We start from the raw sequence: 21,865 nt of genomic DNA, 5'->3' as shown, positions 1-21,865 counted from the left end.
GTTAGTGTTAAGTCTGGTTGGCCTGGTGTCAGTATAATGTGACTGGGTGGGACATCATACTAAATGTCTGCGGCATTATGCCCACTGCTAGACATCACTATAAACTGCCACACTGCAGATATTGCAGAGATATAACTGAAACATTGTTAAACCTACGTTAAAAATCCAAATGAAACACACACTCACACACACACACACACACACACACACACACACTTGTATAAGTTAGAGTATTTTTATCCCGTTATGTTTATTTCCTTGTTCAGCTCTTGTTCTATGTGGCTGTGTATAAGACATTTACGACGACTGGTTGATTTTGAACATTCCTGCCAGTATTTTACAAGACTGTACCGTCATCATACTAAGACCATTACCGCTGCACAATAGCTGCACCCAAATCCTTTTGTCACCGGTAGATTTCGACCAAAGGAGAAATACAGCAGTTTAATAATTAACATTTTCTCATTATTCGACCGCAGTATGAGATTTGAAACTATTAGATGTTTCTTTCTCAACGGACTTATTCTGAAATTAGATAATTCATTAGAATCCAACAACGTTTATTCAAACGCTTAATTGTAGCGAACTCTTGCCGCAATTAAGTTGATCGGATTTCCTCTCCTCATCTGACTGAATCATTACACTCACTTTAGACGGGTTTAATGTTTATGATGGGAGGATCGTAAAGAATACACTTTCGGCAGTCTATGATACTTTTTGTGTGCACGTTACAGCACATGCAAATCAGTTTAATATGTGAAGAACTTATATCCTCCACTAGGGCTAATTTAACCTACTTTAAGATTGCATCGAGACTTCCGTCCTTGCCTTCACATACCAGCAGAACATGGCAACACATACGAGTGATATATAACTTTAATGAGGTTGTATTGTCTCAGGAGGTAGATTTTAATTTGTAATTGATGACCTATGTAAAGTTGCTCTTTACTTCAACGATGTTTAGGACACGTTCATTACAAGTACCATATACAATAAATTCTGCGTTTTCTCAAAAGTGGAATTTGTGTCTACGTTCGAGAAAAGGATCTGGATTTTTTTTTAACGTAGCTTTAACAGTTTTTCAGTCGTATCGCTACGATGTCTGCAGTGTGGCAGTTTATATTGATGTCTAGCACTGTGGCATCATTCCGCAGACATGTAGCATGATGTACCACCCAGTCACATTATCCTGACACGAAGCCGACGAGTCCTGACGCTAACCTCTTAATGCTGAGCGCCAAGCGATGCATTTGTTGAGGAATGTTTGTAAGTCTTTGGTAGGACTAGGCCGAGGATCGAACCCACGTCCTCCCTCATCCGAGGCCGACACTCTAACGACTAGGTTACTGGATCTGTTTCGATATAAGGAATCAACTGGATAGCACTAAACGTTACCAACCTTTGAAAAAGAAATATTAGCACTAACACTAAATACATCTAGATTATCGAATACTTCTTACATTAAATTTTGCCTACGATGCTTTGTTGTTGGCACCTTGTATAAGTTATGCAATATTTTTTGATTTACTTCAATTGATTCAAACTAATTCGATGGTGAAATACATACCAATAAGAGGTGTTATGACCTAGACTACTACAAACTGCTTCAGATAAACTTTGTGAAACATAAATTCCACATGCCATTTTCCAGTCATTTCCAATCTGCAAATACCCTTCCGATGGATAGCGTCCCCCATATAGTCTCACGATTTGGCGACCTGTAAAAGCCGTATAGAGTGTATGAGCTCAAAGACGTGATAAACAGCGTGGTTGGTATAAAGTACTTGTATATAGGAATACCCTGATTGAATGGATGAGATCACAATAAATACACATCAACCAACATGGCTTTGGAAGTGTTGCCATACACATCTTTTATTGACCGGTACTATTAAGTGACCCATAGTGTATTAATACTCACAGCACAATGATTTCAACCATAGATTATTCCATCTATTATAGTGATGACTATCAAAGTACTACCAGCTATTAAAATAAGAAAAATGAAACATATTCATAGTCCACATTCAATTTTCATTTACTATATGATTAAAAACATGTTTCTCAATTTCAATTAAGTTCTCTCTGATTTACTGTCGTCTGTATGTCTGTCTGTTTGTCTGCCCCCCCCCCCCCATCTCTCTCTCTCTCTTTCTCTCTCTCTCTCTCTCTGTTACAACGCAAATAGTAATTTACATGGAATTATGTCGAATGAGATCATGCAAGATTGTTTAATCTGTAAAAATGTTGGACTAACTGCAAGTAACCTAACCGAATCAGAGTCGTTATTATGGTATATTTTCACTTTCATGAGGACTTTTTTACACTCTTACACTCTTATTGTAGCGTAAATTATCTGACTGGTGACACACACATTACGTAACCTACAGTAATACGTCAAGTATTTGGATCGTTCACTGAACCAATTTTGTCCTGAAACTTGTTTGCCCACATCAGATGTTCACATAGATTTCTTGATAACACTTATTTTTCAAATGGTCGTCTTAAAACCTACAGCCATGACCAAGTCTTGTGTGCATAATTTGTACTCTTTTTCTTTGATATTAATGGGTTGGAATTCCTATGTAAGTGTGATGCAGAAGTGTAAAACGAATGGGTTTTTTATCTCCTAATTTACAGAGCAGATTCCAGTCCACAACATACTTTGGTACTTTATATCACCCACGAGGTTGTCTATTACTTAATTGCCGGACACTTCGTGGAGCGAAAGTCCACATCCATCCTAGCACTAAGCCATCATACACTTCAAAATAAAATGTATCATTCTATGTTTGTAGCTCATTGATAAATATCATTCACATTTTGTCGCCTCCTAAACTGCTGTGCATATGTAGATTCCGCTGCTCCACAGAGGAGCCTGTCTACTATAGCTTGTATTTTTTCCATTTCATCTTTGTCATACCGTGGACAGTGTTAACATATAATAGATATCTAATCGTTTCGTGTTTCACTAGCATTTTTCTGCATATGTATATGTCAGGATAGGGTTTCGTCTCAAATGAAAGAGAAAGTCCTGCTTGGTAACAGTGTAACTCATTAAAAGATGTAGTGGCGTTCCTTTTGGAGATGTTTTGTTAGGATATGGTCACTGATTCGGTTTTATGTTGGTAAAAGTCACGTATCAGTTGATCTGCCTACAGATTCATTGTAATCATGCTCCGTTCATACACCTGTTTGGGAGATGGGTCCTCAACAATAATTGACAGCGATGTATTATCAGCAAACAGTCTTATACAAGACTGAATATAAGGAATAATCGCATCATTGTAAATTGCAAAAAGCAGTGGTCCAAGCATATATATCAGAGACACAACAACCTTGACATGTTACTCCGAAGTACAAGTTCAATAGCAATGGTTTACGCCCTGTTCGAAAGAAACAAGATTAACCATTACAAACGTCCATCTTTAATTCCAATATTTCGCTGCTTATGAATTAAACCATTGTACCATACTGTGGCTAAGACCATATTAACATCGCAATATACTAGTGTAGTGTATTTGCCTTCTTCGACAGCCATGTATAAAGTATTAAACACAGCAACCATTTGGAAAGGTGGCGATACGTTTCAGATTAAACCAAATTCAAGATAGCCAATTAGGCTGATGGCTGTAAGATAGTTGTAAATGTGTTGAATATTTTTTTCTTCATATAATCTGTTAACATGGCGTAGTAGGGAAATAATTTAGTGATTTTTTGTCTGTGTGTCTCTCTCCAGTAAGCATACACATTGAAAGAGAGATAGGATAAAAAAGACACAAATATACAGTAGCAGTGGTACTTAAAATATAATAATGGTTTGGATCTACTGTAGATAACTCTAACATCCTGATTATTTCATGAATATTCATTTTTTTCCATTGGCCTTTTCCGATTTGTTTCGACATACTGGCGGATGACCCAATGGCCGTGCTTTCACTATTTGAATGCAATGCTTTTTGTATGATTATACATTCGTTATCTGAACCATCTTTTATATTTAGATATTAAGCCTATTTTATTTATATAATCAATATTAGTTAAAATTTAAGTTCATAAAATCAAATTAACAATTGTCATCAAGACAGTGAACAGCTGCAATAGCTTTTCAATCAAAATGTGCTGCGGACATGATCGTCAGGGACGTTCGTGCTGGTCTTTTTAATTTTAACTCTTTGAAAACTAAAAATGTGTTATTGTACGTGGCATAAAAAATGTAATGTCTATGTTTGATTAACCGTTAGCGGAAGCCTATTTTCTTATTGATTACTAATGCATACTTCTCTCGGTATATCAGATTAACTATATACTCTGTCTGTCTCTCATATATATATATATATATATATATATATATATATATATATATATATATATATATATATATATATATGTGTGTGTGTGTGTGTGTGTGTGTGTGTGTGTGTGTGTGTTTGGTAGATAAATAAGGAAAATAAAAGTTCAGCTTGAAAATCAATTTTGTCTTTACACCTGTATCCGACTTTGTCAACGGTTGTATATGAACGTATAAAGCAAAGATGCCAGTGAACGAAATAAAATTGTCTAAATCGCCCTAAGTACTACTTACAATCTACTCCAACGTCTTGGCTGTGATTGCAACCTGAGCTACCCCACGAGAGTGAAGGACATTCATCTAGTGTAGCTTCCGTCCCATTACATGATAGGTTGTTCAGCCAAATATGGCCTGTTCCCGATCCGTAGCGAGCGTAGGTATAGTACTGAATTGAACTATACATTAAGAGAAACAGAGGGTTACAAAATTGTATTATCACTAGAGAATCATTTCAAAGGCAAAGGTTTCATCACATGATGTTGCAATACCGTAATGCGTATAAAATATGAATAGTCACATATACATCGGAAATCAATAGATGAGATCTTTGACCGTGTAAAATAATAAAGTATGCCGGGAAAACGTCGGGTGCATTCCGGAGTTCTTAGCACATTTTGGTACTAATACAGCAACGATTAGGTTATATTTTAGTATTTATTAAATGGAAGAATGCTTTGGGACAGATTACGAAGCAGATTTACAATACGTCTACACACAAATGCAATATAGTTTGCTGTTATAACGCTAAAAGAACTAAAGTGTCCAAACTTTTCTTTATGCTTCTTGTCTATACTCGATTTGAAAAAGAATTTAAAGCAAATAATTGTAGATACAGACATTTTATTGAAAGATGCCTTGCATTACACAGCCAGAAAACATTGTATTACCTTGAGTCATAACCCAACATGTAGCAAATCACTTCAGCATCCCTAGAATCAAATCCATTGTTGCACACAGTTCCCCATGTACCATTATAATAGACTTCAACCCGGCCATCAAGTTCAGTGTTCCCACCAACAAGCCGTACATAATTTTCTAAATAGTACAAGATAAAATTAATGATACAATGGTGTAATAATTGACTGAAAAACTGCCAGATATTTTAAGTATAAGTATACGAGATCTACAAAACAAAAACTAATATTAATAAATGTATTCTCCTAAACTTATAATTATTAAAGTCTATTCTAGCAAATGCATGAAATGCAGTAATCCAGTTATATTATGCTTGCAAATGCATACGGGTTTAGTAAACAAGAAATAGTTCTTTATCTCATAAGTAGAGCAACGGGTTTCCTCTATATTCTGTGAAAATTAGGCTATAATGCCAACAAAAAAAACCCGTCCATTTTGTAAACTTACATGTTGTTGAATCATTATAAAAGTCACATGACACGTCCACAGACGGTCGAGTCGCATAGTCAAAACGACCGTTTCAAATGAGCAAAGTCGCATATGACCATTTCCCCCGATATTGATTCAACAGCAGAATATTTTTCGATGTAGCCTTGTGATAACTACTGGATACAGAATTTAAGTAATGGGCTATATACTGATTCTGGGCCATACACTGTATGACCTTTTACTTCATAATCTCTGATTTTCACATCCATACTCTGATCTTTACCATAGGTCACAGGTCCTCAACTTTGTACTGAAGAATCCGGATGCATAGTGGACAAATCTACACGAGACAAATCTATGTCATCTATGCGAAAAGCAGAACATGTTGTCTTCAATTTGTATGAACAGAACCCTTCACGAATGATCCGTATTATAATGCAGCTATGAAACCTTGGCCAGTGGTCTTCAACTGTGATGACAAAACTATGACCCAGTGGTCATCAACATACTAAGGAACTTGGGATATTGATCCTCGTGACTTCCGCTAGCGATTTGTGTCTAATGGTCTTAAGAACTGTATAATTTGCAACTGGTCGCCATATTTTGTCACAAGAACGTTTGCCAGCGGTGGTCAGAATTAGGTCGGTGACAAAAAATATGACCCAACGATGATCAAAATAGTTGTTTATAACAAAAAGACTCAACAAACATTCAATATAGTAGCTGTAAAAACAATTTTTTCGGACCACTATCACGCTCTGTACACCAACAAAACAGTATATTAAAAGCAAGCTTGTTTGCACGATAGTTATTAACTTGCAATTCAAAAACCAGCTGATATAAATTAACAATGAAAAATTACATACACAAACCATGGACTTAATATTTACCTTATCCTTGTATCGTGAATGAGTTTAAATCAGCAGCTGATAAAAAAGCATTGAAGGACATTAACCAGATAGAATTTAAATGCATAATTGACATAAAAGTCATTAAGCATTTTCGAAAACTACACATTACAGTTTGATCACGAAGATTCAGGCAATGGATGCAAGGCAAAATGTGGTAAGATTTGTTTAGTAAATCATTTAATTCGAAGGAGCAAAGTCGCATACGAGCATTTTACCGCCTGGTGTAATATCAAATTGGCTTTCGTCGAATAGAACCATACCAGTGTTAGTAAAGTCAATATATAGATTTCACTTTTTCAGATACGAATGTTGCAGTCTGAACGATCAATAAAACGCATATAATGCACCAACAAACAGCAAAAAGCTAGAAAAATTAACACAATTTATACAAACATGAATATGCCACAACATCATGATTAGCGATATCTTAGAAATATATAGTGGCAAGTATCCTCACCTGTCACGCGGGAGACCGGGGTTCAATTCCCCGCCGGGGAGTCCTAATAATTACCGCTCCGGTGGCCTAGTGGTTAGAGCGTCCGCCTCGGATGCGGGAGGTCGTGGGTTCGATCCCCGGCCGAGTCATACCAGAGACTTAAAAAATGGTACTAACAGCTGCCTCGCGTGGCGTTCAGCATTAAGAGGTTAGTGTTAGGACTGGTCGGCCTGGTGTCAGGATAATGTGACTGGGTGGGACATCATACTACATGTCTGCGACATGATGCCCCAGTGCTAGACATCACTATAAACTGCCACATTGCAGACATCGTAGCGATATGACTGAAAAATTGTTAAAGCTACGTTAAAAATCAAAAATCACATCACATCACAAATCACTAGAAATAACAATTTCAGTGATGTTAATTCCCTTAAAAAGGAGAGATATCACTGACATTGAAATAAGCAGACTAGAAAAACATTGAACTTCACAAATGTGGAATATAGTATGGTGGACAAAATGCATATATGATTAACAGAACTCCAAAACAATGCAAAAAGACACTATAATGAATCTGTATCTTTCTCCAAGACAACAAACAGCATAAAGCTAGACAAATTTACGCGATTTATACAAAAATGAATATGCCACAACATCATGATTAGCGATATCTTAAAAATAACAATTTCAGTGATGTTAATTCCCTTAAAAAGGAGAGAAATAAGCAGACTGGAAAAACATTGAACTTCACAAATGTGGAATATAGTTTGGTGGACAAGATGCATATATGATTAACAAAACTCCAAGACAATGCATAAAGACACTATAATGAATCTGTATCTTTCTCCAAGACATAATGAACTGACAAATGAATGATTAATGAGTCTCAATAAAAGTAAAGGGTCATGGATAACATATTGCGCAACTGGCCAGGTAAAATAAATAAATCGTTACAGAGCGTAGTTCTGATGCTGTTAAAGAAAACAACAGATGTTTAATCCAGGGTATGACAGATGCAAAAATAACAGTAACATTTCAAAAATATATTTCAGATTCAAAAGTTAGTTTAGATCATCTGTTACTGTTAAAATACCAACGGCTCTAAATATTTATAGGTTACTGCATTTGTATGGGGAAATATGAACACGTTTGTCGGATGGATATACTGCACGACCTTGGGAGTGAAGTATATCCATCCGACAAAACGAGTTCATATTTCCCCATACAGATACAGTAACCTTTTTAGCACATGCTCATTTTCGTATTCTATTTAAGGCTTAATTATATAAACAAAAATAAACTACTAGAAACAAAGTAACTGAATGTATGCCTTATTTAAAGCTAAATACACAAACGCAGATTCATCAGTACACAACAACAACATTATTAATGAACACATAACTCCACCCAGATATAACTGAACTGAGTCGAGTGCTATACATTACTTTCGAAAGAAAATGGGGTTTAGGTCAACTTAAAACTGAAACTTATATTCATTTTGTGAATGAATGCAAATTGCAACAACTTTCCCATTTAATCTGGAATAAATAGCTTTTGGTAGTTGTTTTCGATTCTGCTAACTTTCGTGATAATGATGACTTATCTGTGTCAGTTCTATATGAAGTACACCTGATTTCTGCAGCGAGGGGGGCAGCGTGGTAACATCTGCAATTGTGTTTCCGTTGTGCCATTGAATGTTTGAAATTATATGGGGGAAATGTGAAATCTTAAAATTTTAATTGTCAAAATGATGCTATGGAATACAATGTTGTTTTTTTTATTCATTTTGAGCGCTGTATGAAGGATGTAATTGCACTTGGACTTTAGACCAAATTACAGTGCAATTTCTAATCGTGTAATCAAGCTTGCGAACCCATGATATTGCTCATGTAATTCGGATTTGCAGAATTAAGAAAGTACATTTCAGGAAGTTCCTGAAGTAAAACTGTATCTTTATTGCCATTCTTATTACCAGCTAATGAAGACAGTTTATGCATTGTCAGTTGCATGTTATTTTTAGGGACCCAGACATTGTATGACCTGTTTTTCGTCTATCGCTCGATAAATCCGAAACATTGTATCAAAAATGTTAACTTGGAATGTGGCAAATCAGCTCATATGTTGCAGTCCACGAAACATCTGCTTTAGTTAGTTTACAAACAAATTTAATCAACCAAAACGTAAAGCGTCTACTACGTGAGTGTACATGATTTGTTTACAAAGTAGTTCCTAATACACTATAGGACAAACTAGAGTGTAATATGAAGTGCACGTGAGTGCAATATCGTAAAATACTGCACGATTCTGAAAATATACAATTAACGGAGAAAATTATGAGCATATAATAACAGCAATTATTGCACTTTGTCTTGGAACAGATATTTTAGCATTCCCCAAATGATTATGTTTATTTGAGGTCTTACTCAAGTTCATTTACATTTTTTACAACATTAGTTTATCTTTCTTTAAAATGACAAAACATGTACACTTGTATTCGTTCATAGGTTTTTAGCTCATTTAATGTAGCTGTTGAAGCTGGACCATTGTAGTAATATCTTCTTTCAATTTCCTTACAAAGCTGTCGTTAAGTCCAATTCCGTTTTGATTGATATTATTTTGTAATGTACAATATCAGTAGCATTCTCATAGCTTTTCCTTCTCTTGCTTATTGAATAACAAGCAATGTATCATTCTTGAAAATCGATATTCCCTTATTTAAACCGATACGTATTTCTCTTACTTCATTCGAAGAATGCATCAGCTTTGAACCTTTCATCTACGCACGCACGTGCTCGCGCACGCACGCTAAAACACATCCACACATATACGCATACGTATGTACGTACATACATACATACATACATACATACATACATACATACATACGTACGTACGTACATACATACATACATACATACATACATACATACATACATGCATGCATACATACATACATACATACATATATACATACAAACATAGATACCTAAATACATACATACATACATACATACATATGTTATAGCCGTTAAATCCTACATACATACATACATACATACATACATTCATATATACATACAAATATACATGCATACATACATACATACATACATACATGGTGGCCCCGAGTGGCTGAGTGTTCTAAAGCACTCATCGTTACGGATCACTGCCATCTCATCTCTGTCTGCGTCAGTTCGAGTCTCAGCCTCGGCTAACGTTGGTACGTGAGAAAATCTGCCAGTAGCTTCTCGTGGGTCGGTGGTTCTTCCCGGCGTTTTCCAGGGTTTTTCCTCCACCAACTATACTGGCCGCCATGTATAGCCTATCTGGTGCGTTAAATCCTACAACAACAACAACAACATACGTACGTACGTACGTACATACATACATACATACATACATACATGCATGCATACATACATACATAACGTGGTTCATTTAATGTGATAGCATTTTTATCTCACTAATCGATTAGTTTGACTTACCTTTGTTGCAACTAACACCTGCGTCACTGTCGTGGTTGTAATAATTGATCATTACGTTAAATGTAGCACACTCTGTAATATTTGTTTCAAGTCCTGTGCATCCATAATTTTGAAAAAAATAGGGAGGACCAGAACCTTGCCCAAAATGTGCGTTTGTAAACACACTTACATGGCTGAAATATAAGTTTTTAACATGAGTCAGTTGTGTTAAAGTAGATAGCAATGTGTCTACATATATACATATTTGAAATTAAAATTGTCATTCCGCAAGGATATTTATAGACATGTAGAGATGTAAAACATACACATTTGTATATTTATATATTTCTAAGCAGATGAAATGATCTAAAAATTACATCTACTGATACCATTGAATGTTATACCATTAAGTAATGTGTGTTCTTTTAACAAATACAAACATCGTCCCACACAGGTAAATTACGATAAAGCTAAACTTGCTATAGTTTGACTGCACGCGCGTAATATATTAAATTTCTAGATGTTCCTTTCCACGTTACGATTATCAGCAAAGTAAAAAACAATTCGTAAAATAATATACATTTAAGGAGTCGCCGCTAAGCAGATATTGATTTATTTCATTGTGCAATACGTCATAATAGCTATGCAAATTAATCAGTGCATGCTTTTGCGTGTGGTACTTTAACCACTTAAGTAATGTGTAAGGTTAGTAACAAAGAAAGAAGTACCCAGTTTCACACCTGGAATGAACTAGACTGTGATATGAATAGTGCATGACATGGCCACAGTACAATGTTGAGGAACACGGTTTCAAAGGTTATTTTCCAACCGAATTGACACGAAGTACAATGTCTCTTATCGAAGTCAATGACAACAATTTCACGAGATTCTTGTTTAGCGTTTTTACTGGGATCCCAGCCTTCCTTGCATAACAGGTGTATGTTTTTTTTTATGCGGCGATAAAGAAAGCCAGATATTGTCTATGAAAACGGTATCTCCGATGACAGTACTATATCACAGCAACAATCTCTCTCTCTGTCTCTCTCTCTCTCTCTCTCTCTGTCTTTCTCCCTCTCTCCGCTAATAATGGCTGCCATAAAGCACGGTATTACTTCCAAAAATGAGAGACGACCTTCCGCTGCACAACTGATCTACAAGGAATGTTTCCGCTACAATTCTTAATTTTTTTTATTTCGGCCGTGATAGACGACCCAATTTCAGAGTATTAGGAAGTGTATCTAAACCTTTTTGGGCACAAATAATAATTTCAAGAATCACTGTGCTGCAACTAACTAATATATTGCCATGGCGGTCGCGGTAACCCACCTTATGTTTAGGGCCATTCATAGTCGATATCACATGGACGCACAACAGGTCCAACAAAACCTGACGATTTAGAACTATAATTCCTCAGCGCTTTTATCTCATTTCTGCTATCTGAAACAGAGTCTTAATGAGATGTTACCTGTAGTGTTTTGGTTCATGTTGGATGTGTTAAAGGTATCACTGCATGTGATCCAATCTCGTGTAACAGCGAGTCAGATGAAAATGTTTCGTTAGTACGTAATTACTAGATACCTAGTGCTTGCTGATCATTAGGTTTGAAAACACACACACACACACACACACACACACATATATATATATATATATATATATATATATATATATATATATATATATATATATGCAAAATAAGCTACCGTAGCGCCTGAATTTCCAGCTTAAAACAATGAAATGTATTGCTTCAGACCTCTCATTAAGTAAATGTTCATTAAACTAAAATTAGCGTTTTATGAAAAATGCATCTTTTGATTAGATTTCTGATTGACCTTGGACTTAAAACTGATTCCTTAACGTTAGACAGTACCACATATAGAGTCACATACTGTTGCAACAACAATAGGGTCTACTTTATAAACATGTACACAAGATCAAATCGTTCCGAAGTTCAGTTACAAAAGTGAGCTTTTCTATCAATTATAAGCTGGAGTGTCAAGCCAAAATTGTACTTAGAATGCTAGTACACAAATCCGTGTGGTTCAATATATTATTGAAAACGTTGATTTCCAAAAACGAATGAATCTCATCATAGGCAAGAAATAAACAATAACCTCGCCAAACACCATAATTCTACTGGCTGTTTGGTAGATTCCTATAGAGATGCTATTGAATGACAAAACACCACCAAAAAAAAAACAACGATACAAATTATTTACAGGACAATTGCAAAAGAGCTTTTGAACCTTTCGAACTGATCGAAGAAGGAAAGGTTTGCATCCACAAATATCACCAAGTACAAAAGCCACTAGAAAACCGAAGCTATTAGAAGGCTTGGATAACCGGAGGAATCTACCATCAAGAGTTAAGTTATGGAAGAAATAAAGACGCCATAATTGAGAAAGGGCTGAAAAATGACTATTGACACTTGGAATACTTATCAAAGGCTTAGAAAGTACCAAGGTTAGACTGTCCTCCATGCCTCCATAGTTTATATCTGAAATTAGTAAATAAGTTAGAATACTTCTTCTAGTCAAATACAATGCGCATTGAATTACCCTGTTGTCTCGAATCCCAACATTCTGCATATAACTTTGGCTGCATTTATATTAATATTAGACACCGTTCCCCACGTGTCATCTGGACCTAGAATTTCAACTCTTCCCTCGCGTTTTCCTCGACCACCAGCAAGGCGAATCTTTCGTACAATAGCACCTGAAATAAAAGTGTGACTTTATTGTCAAAAACCTAATTGGCTTAAACTGAATAAGAGAAAAGTAGATTTTTTAAAATATTATAGGTGTCTAGGTTACAATAAATATATCATGCCATTTCACCCATTTTAGAACGCAACCAGAACCAGATTCATTTTTGTGGCATTTTAAAAGACATCAGAAATTGCTCAAGAGCTGCATGAAGTTCGTATTTAGTAGATAATTCATGATGGATTTGCATGACTGACTGACTTGATTTCTACAACAATTACTCAATTTATTATAAAGATCAAAATAAATATGTATTTTATAGGTTGGCAAAGGCGTTCTTGATTAGAAAATGTATGTGAGATACTTGAAGTATACATTGAACGTATATCTGAACTTAGTTATATACTAGACTGACTCACATTCTTCGTTCTCGTTAGTTTCGAATTAAAAGTACAAAACAATCGTATAGCTACATTTACAATAGTGTACCAAAGTTTTGGTTATGTCTTTGTATACATTGATAGTTTGTATTTATTTTTATTTAACGCAGGAATAGGTTCAATTTTCCATCTTTTTTGTTGATGACATTTTTTGCACATTGTCGACTTTATATCATTGCAATGCGGATGTTTCCGAACTTTGTATTTTAAAGATCGTGCATATTACATTTAGACTACAGGATTTAGTACCTGGAGTTTTTCTTGGCAATTAGAATAGGTATCTGTCTAACCCCAATCTTGGAACATTTAATATTTTTTTTCTCGTTAGATGGTTTATTTTCCTTAACCTTGTGGATTTATATTCATTTTTGGAACTATGTGCATTTTAGTGTCACTTATGTTTATGTATATAGGTGAAATTAGCATGCATCTGAAAACTAATATATAAATTAAACGAGTAAAATGCTACGCGGATAGTCGAAATATTGAGCTGAAACGTCTTAGAAACATGTACTAAGTCCATAGTAACATAAACCGATAAAATACTATTTCTTACCAATGCCACACGCTACCCCTGCATCACTGGAATGGTTATAATAGGAAACATAACTCGAACATTGATCCAGATGTGTCTCATTTCCTCGACAGCCAAGATTATTAAGCCAAACTGGGCCAGATCCCGCGCCAAAGTAGGCGTTACGGTATGCAATTGCTTGACTGAAAAATGTGAAAGACACATTAAACATTATGTAACTTAATTTCAATATGCTTAAAAACAATATAGAAATAAAGCTATTTATACCTTAAGAAATTCAAGTTTTAAGTATGCTTTGCTTGAAATACACAAATTCATTATATATTATCATCAATAGGTGATATGCACAATCATTGACAACAATATTGGCACTAAATTAGATGCATTGAATATCTATGTCAGGACAAAAATAATTTGCATAGAAGGAGCACAGTCAGAACACTGACATGTTATGTTCACACAACAGATGGTGTATGTGCCACATTAAGGCTGACGTTATTTAATAATATTATTGCTTCATCATATTAGTGCCCGCCTGTTTAGTAAAATTCCACCATTACAAAACGGCAACATTTATATTTCAAGTGTTTAATTCTAAAAGCAGATTTGTACGTTTATACATGAAAGTAATTTCAAATTTAGTTTAATATAAAACGTTTAACCTTGCAGCATGTACCCTGTTACAAAATCATGATCAAACATGATCCAGTTGGATGCTTGGTTGTTCACATACTTTTTTAACTAATAACGATTGCTTTTTGATTGCAATCATGACAAGGTGTGATGTCATGTATTGACACGTTTTATATACTTGGTCTTATATCACTGTATTGCTGGAGAAAGTTTTTAATTACTATGTAATATATTAATTTACTTTCACATGCGTTTTATGTCTGTTTCATAATTGCCTTATGTTGGTGTGGTGTTACGTGTTATTTGACATTACAATTTAATATATCAATTACTATTAGTGTGGCATGTTTATCCTACTTTACATGATGTATTGCTTTATTATTATGAAAGAACAAGACACCGTTATCTGTCGAGTTTGATTTTGAATTTAGCAAGAGTTAAAAAGACAGTGACATCGACTTAATCTAAAAATCTTTGTGTGGACATTGATTTTGACCATGGACAAACACGTACACGGACAATATGTCCAGCTTCCGACAATGACGGCTTGATATGTCATCTCTTTGTCTCTCCATTTCCACTTTCTGTCCGATGCATTTGTTTTGAGCAATACTGTATGTATGTATGTATGTATGTATGTATGTATTCATGTGTGTATATATGTAAGTATGTATGTGTGTGTGCAATAATGTATGTATGTATGTGTGTGTGTGTGTGTGTGTGTGTGTGTGTGTGTGTGTGTGACCGGAGCATTACAATTCTACGGGTTATCAATATCTAGAAAGACCTTGTTGTCACCAATCTATAAATCACGTTTCCATTTCCAATATATATTGATAACTAATATCTCTTCAGCGACTGATGTAAGACAAGTTATGCAAATACAAGACCAAATTTATATGGGATCATTTTACCATTTATCCTTGTAGTCAGAAACCTTGTTGAAGTAAACGTTTTTATAAAATCTACGTGTGAATGCCACTGCGAGAAAACTTGAGTCAGTGCTTAATTTTTACATAAGTTAGGGGGGTGCGGGGGGTGCGGACCGCACCGGGTGACACCATCTCAGAGGGGTGACACCAAAATGACTGTCTATACATTTTTTGAATTTTTATGCAGGAAGGAGGTCCATGGGGGTGACACCATGAGTAACCGTACCGGGTGACACCAACCCTAGTGACACCATTGTACATTACCTGTACAAATATTCAAGACCACGTGGCAGATGGGTCTTTTATGACAATAGTGTGCTTAAATAAGTGTATTATTACTATTATTTTCATTATTATGTTTATAAAATATTTCTATTACAAGCCTCTAAATCAGTCAGAACCTATATCACCTGTAATGATTTAAGTACTAATCAGACTTTATTTCTTTAGTCCATTATATCGCATTTATCAGGCCTGTGTCCGTAAACAAGATTATTAAGCGCATACATACAGTTAGAGTCGGTTATCTTCCTGCAAGCGACAGGTGAGGCATTATGTATGCAAGATCGTACGGTGAGGTCAGTTGCCCTTCGTCCATGTTTGAAATGATTAAAGAAACATCTAATGTTGATACGTCATTTTTAAATATTTGGTATGGGACTAATGATTGAATAAGGGAACTATTTCTTGAGTGGGTACAAATTCATTGTAACATGCCTAAATGTTTTCGCACATCAAATTCCCAACTTACTTCTCCTATAATAAGAAGTGCAACTAATTAAAAGAGGTAACTATAGAAACCTGAATGACCATAAGAACAACACGACTTGAAGAAAAACAATGCATTATTATTATCTGTACGATGAGCTATATGCGACAATCTAATTGTAAGTAATACCTCAGGCAAATTTACGGAGCTGAAATGTAATGAAAACTATATCACCTTAGTTTACAGGTAGGCTTGTGTCTATACTTGTTTCTATAGCATCAAGTGCAGTTTCTGAGACACTAAAGTTCCAGTAATTCGATTTTTGATGGCGGAATAATTGGATAATGCGTCTTCTGTAAGCAATGGGTATTATTAAAAAATACATAATCACAATACATACGTTGTTTATATTTTACATGGAAAAAGCGTTCTAATAAACGTATTAAGTACCCGGTACTAAATCCAAGCATTCTGCAAATAACCATAGCATCAGACGAGTCAAAGTCACCCTCAGTAATCGTTCCCCAAATGCCGTTTGAACCCGCAACTTCAACCCTTCCTCGAGAACTAGTACTTCCGTTTCCAGCAAGACGAATATTCTGTACCGCTGTAAGTTCATTGACAAATCAATATATATATATATATATATATATATATATATATATATATATATATATATATATATATATATATATATTGTAACACGTAAAAGATTTTCATATTCAGTGAATCAACCAATACTTGAGTGAGCCTGCCCCGAGTCCATTTGCACCACTTTTTTCAAAGGACTGTAAGGCAACTATTGTTGTCACCTGCAGCGTACTTAAACACGCAAATAAAACAAATGTTTTAGCCTAATCGCCTAGTGATTTCACATGAAGAAACTCTAACATCACATTTAAATGCTTTTTCTTGATTCACATTTGTATGACCCATCAATAAGCGTTTCATTGTGCAAAGAAATATGAGGGTCCATTCTGTGAAACTAATCCATATTACAGTAAAACCTCCTGAATACTCTTAATTATGATGTCTGCTCCTTGAAATTGTTGAAGTACCTGGCTTAAGAAATATCTTGCCAGCACCAAAAATCCATAATCAACAAAGAATTACTAAAATCGTAAATGTCGTAAATCAATATATTTTCGTTTTGTAATTTGCATCGCAAATCAAAATTTCTGTCCAGAAAGCGTAGTGTTCTACATGTAATTTGGTAAATACATCTTGAAATGTCGTTAGTAAGCACATGAAAATCTTCAGCAAAACAGTTTCTAAATACACGGACTGGTTGAACTGATTTTAATTATATTTTACAGGTCGAAGATTTGAAATTCAGTCAATGTTTGGACATAACCAGTTTTAAAAATTATATTTCTGCCCACCACACACCAATGATCAGACAACTGACGTCTATTTTAAACGTTGAATGACAGTATGAAGTGCAACAACGTTGTGAGGTGCAGTTACATACTCGACGGTATTCTGGTATTCTGGTAAAATGTGTGATCAAAATTGAAGCTGTTTAACGGTGCGACACGAATCATTCTGCCATTTAAGAACAGTTATAGAAACATCTGAGTAGCAATCGAACCAGTAGCACGAGTAGTGGAAACTATCGTGTAGTTCCCATGCACCAATGACCTAACCTAATCACGTATGCACTAATCCAAGTCTCCACCCTAACCCAAGCGTCAAAGAAGAAATAGTCGAGGTGCAAGAAATATAACATTCACACATAGTGATATTAGTTGGCTATCATTTCCGAGCATGACCTGTTACCTCTAAAGAAGCCGCCTCAAAGTGATCGACTTAAAATATTTGTTTCTAATTTGTAGAGAGAGAGAGAGAGAGAGAGAGAGAGGACTTAACTGTATGTGGCGGAAAGTAAAATTCAATAGATCATTTTAGAAATTAAAATGAATAGATTATTAAGAGTAGGAGTGTATTCAATATACAGGAAAATCAATAGCCCATACGAAAGACTGGTTGGAATAATTGAAGAAAATGATCGAAATATGGAGGCAAATGTCAAAGTTTGCTTGCTACTATTGATTATAATAAACATACACAAAGAGTTGAATAAAGTTGATTAAGTAAGCAGGATAAAGCAAGTGGCTTACATACTTAAGGATGAATAAAATCCAGTTAATTTTCTTTCATTACCTCATAAAGTATTAAATATTTTCTGGGTCAACAAATATAATCCCAAACCATCCCACAATAAACGTTCTGTTAATTATATATGCTATTTATCTGCAATAGGCTTAAACTATTTTCTTTGTACAGTTTGAACGATATGTGATAACATTATACCTTGAATACACTGAAGATGAAAAACTTGTCCTAGGATACAGAGCAAGTTGTATACCTTATGCATCCGTTGCCATCAAAAGAACGCAACGTGACATATGGTGAGTGTTGCTCCAGGTTATGCAGCATACGCAGCATTTTTCCCCCATTTTTGCAAATTTTCCAACATCAAGAATATATCCAGGTTACAATAAACCCCAAATTGAAAGTATCACTTCATCAGAAATATGCTCTTGCAATTTAGAGGTCATGTAGATATCGAACAACCAAAAGTGTTTAAATTGGAGGTAACTTCTTGTACGCCAACACCTCATGCAGGTGCTTAGCTATTATTAATAATACAGGCAACTGTGTATGGCAGAAGGTGCTCATACCTTGTGCAAGTACAATAAATACACGTGTCGTACATTGTAGTTCGCACAGACGGGACACGCGTGCATATTAGTTCTATCTTCATCCACAGAAATATTCAGACTTTCACATTGGAGCTATTTACAGAATGACATGTTTTAAAGTCTAAGACTTGTATGTGTCAATTTTATATAATGCATTCGTGGTACGAAAACCTTACAATGAAGGTTATCGGTTTGAATTATGCCTTTATTAGGGAGAATGTACTCTCACCTATGTTTTACATGATGTTCACTTGCATGCGGAATCTAACCATCAACTGTATGCCTATCCTGACTCATCCAGAGGATTCCCGTTTATAAATATAAGGTATATACACACAAAATGGTAAGGTAGCACATATGTACCAGAGCGAAAAGCAAGCATATTTACATGAAATAAATATGCATGCAGTGACACTGATATAACTGTACTTGTTACATAATTTTACTTAGTTCCTAGCAGAAATCGTACCCGTACTGCAAATAAACTCAGCTATCTCCCAGTTATCATGCAGAAGCGACCTATATATTTATGCAATGCAAAACCGCAAACATTATTGTCTTTAAAACGGTATGCGTAAGGTAAAGACGAATTAATGCACATGTTTGTATTATGTTGTATTAACAATAAACAACTCACCGAAGTCGCAAGCTACTCCTGCATCATCACCGTGTCCACAATTATGAAGTCCCCATCCATTTGATGTACATTGCTCTAGATTCGCTTCGTTTCCGCTGCATCCAAGGTCATCGAGCCAAATTGGTCCTGTGCCTTGGCCAAAATGGGCACTTTGGTATGCAGTAGGAGAACCGCTAAAAGAGAATATAATCGTATATTCATTCTACATAAGCGACTGCATTTATTTGTCTAAAAAAGCATGTATTAACGTTCTTCTAAAGGCTCACAGCGATGTAAAAAGATTGCTGGCTATTTAAATTGCAGAACGATGCACTTTAAGGAATTAGTGAAAATGTAATGTTGCGTGCTATTCTGAGGAAAATACTATTTCAGTATTGTTGTACGGAACTATGGTGCCAATAATAGCTACTGTTTATGACTTTTAACACCAACACAGGAACAGTAAGAAGAAAGAAGTTATTCTATACACCAACCAAAACGTGTATCACCGTCTGTGCCACTGATGGAAGATGACAAATTCCTAAGCAAACACGAACAAATTAAAGGATGGCTAGAGCAACAACCTGCATCCAAATTGTGCAGACCAGAAGAACAAGGTGAACGGACAAAAGAAAACGTTAATAGGTGTCTAAAGCAACACCCAAATAAAGGAAAAGGCCCTAGTGAGCCGCGTGACCCTCGTGGTCTTGTAGATAGTTTGGAAACACATGTGGGTTCGGTTGGCTCACCAATGATATGGACCCAATAATGATTCATGTCTTGCTGTAAAAGCTCATGGAAGACATATGTACTTCCTATTTTACTGGCGTGGTTCTGAGTTTATTACAGTTGGGCTAGTATCCGATCAGTACCGTTTGGTGATCTTGCTGCAAATAACTCGCTTGTGCTTTCCGTTGAGAGTGACGTCAATTAAAATTATACCGAACCTTCCGTGGGCGGTTAGTACCCTTTAGTCGAACAATTAATTCATTAGATGGAGAATTACATTAATGGCCCTAAAATGTGTATACGTGTATATACGCCCACACACAGCTCTGTCATCTCTCTCGAATCATCTCTGTATTCATATATCACACGGTTGTCAAAAATATAAACGTTAGGTGAACCGAAGACATTCCCGAAGACAAGCGATTTGTATGCATGGGATACCATATCGCGCCATTCATTGTCAAGATTACCTCACCAGTTCGGATAATTTAACCTGTGATGCTATCAGTGGCAATTATAAAAGCGGACCTTCTTCAGATCTAGCCTGTCAGGTTATATACTGTTTGAGTTTTCCCCAAATGTGGAACCGCTTTATTTGATATCGATTACTCCCGCATCACTTGTGTATGCTTCATGTCATAAATATCCGTTTGACACACATTCCTTTTCTGCTTGTGTATCAGGACGGTGCGTGTCGATTATGGGCTGGGAGACCTTGACAATAAAATATTGACCATGCTCAATCAAAATATAATTATAAGTGCAAGACATGTCCATGTTTTCTCTTCTAATTGAGGTCATCTTAAAAAAAAGCAAAATGTATACAGGCAAACAATCATGTTTATGGTTGCAAATACAAGATCGGTTTTTGTTAATAATGACATCATAGAGTTATTCAAAAACACTCTATAGTCCACCGACTCGCCAGAAACGGAACGGAGTATGTAAAGGCTACTGACCTTCTGTGATGTTTCAGAAAAGCTCATCATTATTCAGACCATATACCCTAAATGACACGCCTTTCAACTAAACCCGGAACTGATGTAGATCTTGGAGAGTTCACCAAGAAAGCGGATTTGGCTCCGCTTATCAGCCAGGTTGTTGGTGACGTTGACCGATGATCTGTGAGCTTATGATTTATGAGAATTGAACTTGACCATTATAACATCTGACGTGGACATCCAATATGTTGAAAGACTGCGAAGTACTATGGTGCAAAAGCTGACCGTGATCAATGACGTATGATAAATAAAAAACTCTGGTATATCAACTGCTGTTATCAAAGCCCACGTCACCACATATTCGAAATATTTTTATAAGGAATAAAACCCGAATTCAACTAATACAAGATA

The 21,865-nt window shown here is 35.6% G+C and overlaps 1 protein-coding gene across 1 annotated transcript in view; it reads right to left on the bottom strand.

Annotated features, from left to right (window-relative positions):
* The window catches only part of LOC149797355 (scavenger receptor cysteine-rich domain-containing group B protein-like), a 49,710-nt gene that overhangs the window by 9,516 nt on the left and 18,329 nt on the right, over positions 1–21,865 (bottom strand). The window contains exons 4-11 of the mRNA XM_089960749.1: positions 19,806–19,978; positions 16,914–17,070; positions 14,211–14,371; positions 13,068–13,224; positions 10,531–10,703; positions 5,239–5,386; positions 4,586–4,746; positions 1,568–1,718 (exon numbers count right to left, since the gene is read on the bottom strand). Of these exons, the coding sequence (XP_089816875.1) occupies positions 1,568–1,718; positions 4,586–4,746; positions 5,239–5,386; positions 10,531–10,703; positions 13,068–13,224; positions 14,211–14,371; positions 16,914–17,070; positions 19,806–19,978 (1,281 nt within the window). The remainder of the gene's footprint in view (positions 1–1,567; positions 1,719–4,585; positions 4,747–5,238; positions 5,387–10,530; positions 10,704–13,067; positions 13,225–14,210; positions 14,372–16,913; positions 17,071–19,805; positions 19,979–21,865) is intronic.

The sequence above is a fragment of the Sinohyriopsis cumingii genome, chromosome 6 (assembly GCF_028554795.1).
Source record: "Sinohyriopsis cumingii isolate HCF-2022 chromosome 6, ASM2855479v2, whole genome shotgun sequence".
Classification (NCBI taxonomy): domain Eukaryota; kingdom Metazoa; phylum Mollusca; class Bivalvia; order Unionida; family Unionidae; genus Sinohyriopsis; species Sinohyriopsis cumingii.
Note: the sequence above shows the minus strand (reverse complement) of the source record. Positions and strands in the feature narration are given on the sequence as shown.